Source organism: Penaeus japonicus, unplaced genomic scaffold (assembly GCF_977035675.1).
Source record: "Penaeus japonicus unplaced genomic scaffold, GWHDUDI00000001_assembly GWHDUDI00000006, whole genome shotgun sequence".
Lineage (NCBI taxonomy): Eukaryota > Metazoa > Arthropoda > Malacostraca > Decapoda > Penaeidae > Penaeus > Penaeus japonicus.
The window spans coordinates 488,409-497,110 of NW_028234408.1; the positions used below are offsets into that span (position 1 = coordinate 488,409).

Sequence of the window (8,702 nt, forward strand, 5' to 3'; positions counted from 1 at the left end):
GCTAAAATATATTTTGAAAGTAATGGTCTAAAATTAAATCCACATAAAACTCAATGCATATTCAAAGGTAGTCGACAGAACATTACCGAAATCCCCATCGACACAATCATAAAATTTGACGGCCACCCTATCAAACCAAACATTTCACTGAAAAAATAGGAGTACACTTGGACAGATACATGGCATTTGAAACACACGTATATAACAAAATTGAATGCTAAGTGTCAGGGGAGGGTGGAGGTGGTGGGGGAGAGCTAGGAGAGGCGGTGATCATGGATCTCTCTCTCTCTCTGTCTCTCTCTCTCTCTTTCTCTCTCTCTTTCTCTCTGCGTGTTTGTGCCATTACACCTCAATCATGTTCAAATGTATTCCAATCGAGTATTCATTCTCAAATGTGGATATATCGCTTCATTTCACAAGGACGCCGCGCTCAGGCAGCGGGAGTACATTATCCTCTATGGTTCTGACGACTGGCTCAGCTTTTCGGATGGCTCCGTCGAGTGGGAGCGTTTGTGAAGAGGGATTTAGCACCAAAATTACCAAACTGGCAATTTTTGTGACTGGAATATTGGAGACGTTTGATAAGGTCGTTGGAATTCCTGTGATGGGAATTGCTGATCATTCCCATGGCGCCTGAGTGGGGTTTAGCCAGACATTTGGTAGAAAAAAAGGTGAAAAAAAATGTAAAAGATTTTCCCTGATATTGACAATTCCTTCCCTTCCTCGAAACGTTCGAGAGCTACTAGGAGTTTCCAGGCAATGGCATTACTACTACATCCCAAAGAAAGCTTATTTTCAAGTAAAAGGAAATGATTAATCCACTTAAGTGCGTAAAAAAGGATTAAAAAATGAGAAGTAACAGAAAGAAAGAAAGAAAGAAAAAAAAGAATAAACAGCTAACCGTTCTCAACAGACATTGTTTACCCATTTCAAGGCTCGTTGAAGTGTCTGTGTTTTATTGTTTGTGATGTGGGCAATAAAGCGAAGTAAATTTCGCAGTGCTGTATATGTGAAATGGCTGTATTTAAACTTGCAGGATATCGTTTCGAGATTACGTACCATTGACAAACAGGAGGCAAGAGGCTAAATGCGTAGATTATTATGGTATTGCCATCAAACGAGACAACAAATCCTTTTACTTTAGTACTTGCTATTTCTCTTTTTCCCTAATCTACTTGCAGTGCCAATCAATCTTGGATTCATAACCTTTGATGACTAATTAAATAAGTGAAATGCTACTATAACCCTCTTGTAGCTTATGAACCAACCAAAGTTTCGAGGTACGCCGTGCTGTGACACACGAGAGCGGATGAAATGTTTCGAAATGAAATGTTTATTTCCTTTTTTTTTAGTATCCGACGATGAATGTAATTAAAAATATAGCATTCTTTGGTATCGTATTATCCTTCAATATGTCATATATTGTGAAAAAAATGATGCTAACTATAGATCTGATTAAGTTCGTTCTTAATTTATAACGAGAGCCAGTTTTTACTCAGATTTTCCGTCTATATTATTTATTTTGTGATCGTATATTATATACAAACATATATCATCATTGTTATCATCATTATTATTATCATCATCATCATCAGTATCATGATTATTATCCTTATCATCATTATTATCCTCATTACTGCAACCATGCACCACGGTCAGCGGTCATTCACTGTGGTGAAACTTCGCTCATGTCTACTCATGTTGAAATTCTGTGATTGCAATGCTAAACGGCGATTAACTATTCATACATAAAGGAAATGTATTTAATCATATTCAGTTTTGTCCATCCACTGTTAGGTGCTCGAATATTCTAATAGTACTTGGCCATTTTCGATAACCAACAATTTCTGTGAATTTTCTACTTCCATTAACGCTTCTAGTGGTCATAGAAGTCGTAATCCACGAATGTGTCACTTCAGAAAAACAACCACATGCCTGTAACATTTAACATTAGATTATCATTTATGATTATTTAGTAATTGCATCATCATTGCTACTAGATTATCATACCTATTTTGTAATTTGTATGATCATTGATGCCATGATTATCATCTCATTGATAATTTTATCTTTGCTGTTGTCATTATCATTATGAATTATAATAGTATTAACATGGTTATCACATTAAAATCCATCCTTATTATTATCATCGTTTATATCAGTCGTTTGTTATCATTGTCATTTTCATCATGTAGTTCCTTTGATATTATCATTATTAGCTCGTTATTATTATCTTTATATATCATAATTACATAATGATTTTCATTATTAATATCATTGTGACCATTATCACTCATTTATGTGTATTTGTTTGGGGTGTGATATTGATCGATATTATTTGACCCAAGACATTGATCATATATTCTACTAAATTCTGGGGCAATATCGCGGGCAGTCTTTTTACTCAGTGACTCATATTTTGTACGTAAGAAGTCAACACAAGAACCCTAGAGAGACTGAGAAGAAGAGAGCAATTAACAGACAGACAAGACCTATGCTTTACAAACAAGAGTCCTCTTTAAAGACCATGGCAAATAACTGTACAAAGTTGTTTTTTTCAAAGGCCGCCACAGAGCACGGTTCGGCTCGTGATTCATCTACTACCCCATACTAACAAACGTGCAACTCTTCCTTAAATCACTTTTTGTGTTTAATCTAACGCCATGTGATGCCGTATACTACGAAGATTTTTATCTGGCCTCTCCCGCTGATTTCGCATTTGTGATGATATAATTTTTAGTTTTTAATTTCATGTTTTATTTATTTGTAATTTTGCTATACTGCTTTGTCCCTTATGGTGCATTCTTCATTATGCTGGATTGGTGCGTTTACTGTATTCGTTATGCTTTCATTAATTATTTTTAACAGAAATAAGATCACCTAATACTTTTTTTTGGTGGTTTCCCATCAGGAACACGACGTAAGATACGAATTTTTTGGCGGGCTTTTCCTTTCAGGGAACACGACGTAGATACAATTTTTTGGGCGGGGGCTTTTCCTTCAGGAACAAAACGTAGAATACATTTTTTGCGGGCTTTTCCTTCAGGAACACGAGCCGTAGATACAGTTTTGCTTGGCGGGTTTGTTCCTTCAGGGAACGTAAAGATAAATTTCCTCCTTTGATATTCGTGGTTGTAACGTAACGTTGTAACAGATTTACATGAGTGAATTACTTAGAAAAAGCAGTTGTTCAATGAAACGTAAATAGAAACCCAATCCTTAATCATAGACTGGAAATAGAAAAAAAAATACGTTGGCGTAGACTGTATGTTCAAGATTTCTCGCTCGTTAATTAATCAAGCATTTTACTATAACGTATATTAGACCCTGCGTATATCTAGATTCTGTTATCTAATCGTCTCATAACACATCATAATTTGCGGTTCTATAATGAGTAAAAAAAAAAGATAAAAAAAAAATAATAAAAAAAACGCAAGAAAAATTATCCACGCATCTATATATATACCTCTTGTCTTCCGTGTGCAACATATATAATAACGATATTCTACACTGGCTCGCTCGAGGATATTCCTTGTGTGTTTGCCTTTGGTTTGCCGCTGCCAGTCGTTTTAGATATTTTTACTTTTTATATTCTAAAACATAAAAAATGCATTAAATTAATTGGATTGATCCCAGAATTTCTGCTTATTATACCGTAACTTTCCTTTTGGCTACCTTAGCCACTAGATTTTACGCCAATTCCTGATTGGAAAGAAAAGCAAACGCTGGATGGAATCTGGCAGGAACAACAAACATGGTACGCGAGGTATAAAAAGGCCACAAGGGACTCTCCTAGCATTCCTTCTATGTGAACATTTCTAGGTAAGTATACGCCAATATTTTTTTCTTTTTTTTTTTCTCCTGCGACCTCTAATGGTAGAAAGAAAGAGTACGGACAGTTTCGTTGATGTTGTATAAATTATAAGGTATTTCAAGTAAACACTGTGTTACCGGCCGTGTCTCTTGTTCACTTTCGTCGCGTGGTCTTCGCCGTCGTCTTTGCATTGTCGCATCCCGAGTCAATTTGTTTCCGTTTCGTCCATACGTGTTTACGAAATATTATTGAAACGATTGCCACGGCATTTTTATTGGGGATGGTTGACGAAGGCAAATGCACAGAAATCAAAAGTATTACGACAACGAGAGCTCGATCATTATCAATGTGCTGCATTAAAAGTCAATGGTTGTTTTAAGGAAAAGCACCTCCTGTCACTATTTATGAAGAGATGATATGTTCATAATTACTGCCATTATTCACAAATAGTGTTTGCACTACTACGAATTACGCGTTTGTCCTTCAGTTGCATATTGTGTTACTGGAATTTCTACAAGAAATTAATGATTATTCTTGTAAAAGAACCCATGATAGTGATGTATCTAATGAAATCACACCTCGTAGTTGAAATATTTTACATTAATTAATATGCTTGATGCAGACAGTGTGCCGGGGATGCTTGGCCGCGGTGTAAGTCAACCCGCGGGCAATGAAGCACCGACGCCCGCATGCCCGCCCACGGAACGCTGAGCCGTGCGTGGCGTCGGTCGAAGGAGGCGATGCTTATTTCATCCTTGTTGCACGTCTTCCTGCAGAATGAAGCTGTGCGCTGTGCTCGTGGGGCTGTGGTGCCTGGCCCTTGCTCCTGCGGGGACTGAGGCTTCCAGTGTCAAGGAGCGAGTGAAGAGGGACGGAGGCGTCATCACTGCTGGTGAGGGAGGGGGAGGGAGGGGGGAGAGGGAGACGGGAGAAGAGAGAGAGAGAGAGAGAGAGAGAGAGAGAGAGAGAGAGAGAGAGAGAGAGAGAGAGAGAGAGAAGGAGGCAAGCATAGGGAAAGAGCAAGAGGAGGAGGGAGACTGAGAAATAGATTTGATTTGATTTTGATAAGTTTATTCATACTATATGCAGTGTATACACATGAATAAGCATAGAAATAGAAAGACCACTATTTCCCTAAGAGCGATAGCATGACGATTTCCTAATCCTTGGCACTTTGCCCAACAGCTCTCATCGCTGCCGGAGCCCAGGCGGTGACCGCAGGGGCTGGTGGCGGCAGTTCCAATACCTGGGAGCTGCCCTCGGGAGTGAGGGTAAAGATTTCCTCTGATTCAGAATGATTCTCTTTTGAGTGACTGTTCTCTCTTGACATTTCAAAAAGTCCTTTATTCCCTCTCGACGCTTTTCTCGAGCTCCATTATAAGGATCTCCGATTTTTCTCCTCTGCTCACGAATAATAATTCTTCCTTTCATTCCCAGATCAACGCGGACACCTGCTGGCAAGACGGGTCAGGACCTTGTCCTAACGGTAACTGCCTGGATGAAGGGCGTCAAGGCACTGTCATCAAGGAGACTACAGTGTCATGTAATTGGTTCTGCGTTTGGAGGGCCCACTGCAAGACCCAGATCTGTTGCAATTGATACTCCCTGTCGGGTGGCTCCCAGTCTGTCGGATCTTGGCCTAACTCTCTCCGGATAGGATTTTCGCTCGCACTGTAGCTTCTACATCCTTATGTGGGTTAGGTGTGAGATTAGGTGTGAGATTAGATGTGAGATTAGATGTGAGATTAGACAAACTTGGGATTGAGTCAAGTAAGAAGCAGATTATCTAGTTTGCTTTGATGACTGACTATTTTTACAATTATGTTTATTTACATAGAAGTATCTTCAGAACTTTCTGTATTTTCATGTCATTGACTTTACACATAGCCTATTTTGGAAGTTCTTTTTCCTCATTTGTATCGTTGCAATAAAAATTTCTATGACGATTTAATATTTCCGTTTAGCATGTTCCTTTTCTTTCCTGAATTATCAGATAAAATGACGTCATGTAGAAGTAACTCCGACACACACAACACACACACATATATATATATTATATATACATTGTAAAGGCACTGGTGTTGATATGTATGTGACACAAGCTCATTGATCATGTATGTCTACTTAATTGAATGCTATATCGAGATGGGGCAGTGTGTCTTGACATGACGTATCCTCGCTTCCTGTGTTCGTTTCCGCCTCGGGAACACAAGCTTTTCTAGCAGCTGTGTTTTGCTAACGGAAACCCTGAGGCGAAGAAAGTGGAACTAAAGATTTGTACTTCAAGGACATTAAGGGACAGACAGACAGACAGAATCAGGACAGAGAGGTCAGACAGACAGACTAGAGCTAACCGCTCTGACCTCTGCCTTCGGCCAGGGTCCCTAGTGTAATTAACAGTCCACAATAAAGACCATGGGCACTGAAAGTCCTGTCTTTTATCCACTGACCTACAACCAGGGCATACGAGTGCGTTATAACAAAACTGCGCTCAGAGGTGGGTTACAACTAGTGCCCAGTAGCGTGGCCCTTTCAAGTCTGGTGTCAGCTGGTGGTCTTACAAAGACTGGTGGTTTACAAAAACTGATGGCACCGGTGGCAGAAGGTGGCTTACATAACTGGTGGCACTGGTAGGTTTTACATTGGTGCCCCAGCCGGTGGGTTACAACCTGGCCAGCAAAAGCTGTTTACATTGTTGGCACCGGATGGCACTTGGTTCGGGTTTACAACTGGTGGCAGCGGTGGATGCTCACGATTTTGCTGTATCGGACTCACAACTCCGAAGAAGGCCGCTACGTCGAAGCTACCATTATATTCGACGAAGTAAAATGGGAGATATTACGTCCGAAGTCGCCCCGCCCGCCGCTCACTCCGTCAGTAAGAAAGTTTGCCCCGCCCGCCCACACCACAGTAAGATACTTCTCCCCGCCCGCCCGCCCTTGGGGGGGTTCTAGAAACCTGTTCCTGACAAACACCGCCGCCACATAGCAGCCGACCTGTCCGTGCTAAGTAACTTCCTTGACATCGTCGACACCCATCTTTACAGCACAATGGCAACCCAAAGGAACGGATCGCCCTCACGAGCGCGCGGATTTGGCTTACTTACACGATGCGGCCCCAACTTCCCAGGTCACGACAGTCCTGATCACGAGCCAGAAAAGGCCACAGATGAGAAGTGCAAAAGGACCACTCACAGAGGACCGATCCGCGATACGACGACCCTACGACCGCCGCACTGCAGACGGCTCCCATCTACATGTACTGGACATCGTGACATCAAAAAATCCGTAAGTTAAGCGTGTAGAAACCCAGGCCTTCTTTTTATTTTGGATTAGTTTCGTTAGATCTTACGTTAGGATGGTAGGAAAATTTTCTATGACGAGGTGATTTTTTTCTCAGTGATTGTACATCTATGCTGTGTATATTTTTTTCTCGTGATTGTACCTCTGTTTATATCTTTTTTGTGAAACACGAACCACTCTGAAGCACGGGGAGTGTGATCCGCAGGACTTCCATCCCTCTTTTCCCTCCCTTTACGCTTAGGTGTGAACGCAATTGAATCGTTGAACAGGAAAAGTCCCCCCCCCCCCCCTCTTCCCCCGTTTTTTGCCTCATCTCTCGGCCTTGATGACCCCGTTATAACGGCCTCTCTCTGACGGCCTCTACTGAATTTCTTTCTTATTTTATGTTTAATGGCTTGAATGTTCTGAAGTTCTACTATCTGTATTCTGAGAGTTATCTGAGGCATCAGATATTTTTATATGCGGTAGACAGAGTCTGTGAAGTAGTCACCTGTGCTAGTCTCGCTTCATGAGAGTTCTTCGCACGTGCCGATATTTCAGACCCTCCCCTTCATGACCTGACCGTGTGAAAAGGCAGTGTCAATGTTTTGCTTCCCTTTTTGTCGTGAAACAACCCTTCTTGTTTTATATTTATATTTTCATTATTCGGACAAGGTAATTTGGAGAATTTTTTCTGGCTTTACTCTCCAGCTCCAAAATATTTGTTCTGAAAGTGAACCCTTACAAGATTTTACATGTTCGATTACGATTATCGAAAGGGCCGATATCGTATTTAGACTATGTAAATTCTTGACAGCTTTTCACTTTCATTCCGAATCTGTACTGGCGATGAGTGTTGCCTGATTCCTATATTCTGTTATTTTTGTACTTCTTTCATCGACACCTGCTATTTCTACTCGTATTTTGCAACTGTCGGACAATATATTCTGGAGATATTTTATTGACTGTTAATCTCCGGAATATTTGTTTTGGAAGTGAACCCTTGAAAGATTTTCCATTCTTAATTACAATTATCGAAGCGGACGCGATTTGTATTAGACTGTAAATTCTTGACAGCTTTTCGCTTTCATTCCGAATCTGTACTGGCGATGAGTGTTGCTGATTCCTATTTTCTGTTATTTTTGTACTTTCTTTCATCGACACGTGCTATGGCTATTCGTATTTTTCTGCATCTTGCAACTTCGGATAATGTATTCTGGAGACATTTTATTGACTGTTCCTCTCCAAAAAATATTTGTTTCGAAAGTGAACCTTTGAAAGATTTTCCATATTAAATTGCAATTATCGGAGGAGAAGCGATATTGTATTTAAAACATGTAATTTCTTAATAGTCTTTACTTTCCCTCCGAATCTGTGCTGGTGATCAGTATTGCCAATTTTTATCTATCAATTTATCTTTCACCGCTCGTTAAAATACGCCTCTTGTTATTTTCCTCGTCGACAAGTGCTATTCATGTTCGTATTTTCTCTGTATCTTGTAAACCTTATCTCTTGAGCTTGCACATATTACTTAGATTCGATTCTTCTTTTGTATGTTCTCTCTTGGCAGTTGCAAAGTGTTATTATTGTTGTTTGAGGCATCTGTA

The 8,702-nt window shown here is 40.2% G+C and overlaps 1 protein-coding gene across 1 annotated transcript; it reads left to right on the plus strand.

Annotated features, from left to right (window-relative positions):
• The first annotated feature begins 3,783 nt into the window (after positions 1 to 3,783).
• On the plus strand, positions 3,784 to 5,527 carry LOC122268046 (uncharacterized). The gene is made up of 4 exons (XM_043038284.2): positions 3,784 to 3,822; positions 4,591 to 4,706; positions 5,000 to 5,085; positions 5,252 to 5,527. Exons 2-4 carry the CDS (start codon positions 4,592 to 4,594, stop codon positions 5,411 to 5,413), a joined length of 363 nt encoding a protein of 120 aa, XP_042894218.1. The 5' UTR covers positions 3,784 to 3,822; position 4,591; the 3' UTR covers positions 5,414 to 5,527.
• Positions 5,528 to 8,702: the final 3,175 nt, after the last annotated feature.

Excerpts from the sequence above, each read along its gene's own strand:
- LOC122268046 (XM_043038284.2), top strand. The coding sequence starts at position 4,592 with ATGAAGCTGTGCGCTGTGCTCGTGGGGCTGTGGTGCCTGGCCCTTGCT. Across the intron at positions 4,707-4,999 it reads CGGAGGCGTCATCACTGCTG|CTCTCATCGCTGCCGGAGCC; the intron begins GTGAGGGAGGGG and ends TTTGCCCAACAG. Across the intron at positions 5,086-5,251 it reads AGCTGCCCTCGGGAGTGAGG|ATCAACGCGGACACCTGCTG; the intron begins GTAAAGATTTCC and ends TTTCATTCCCAG.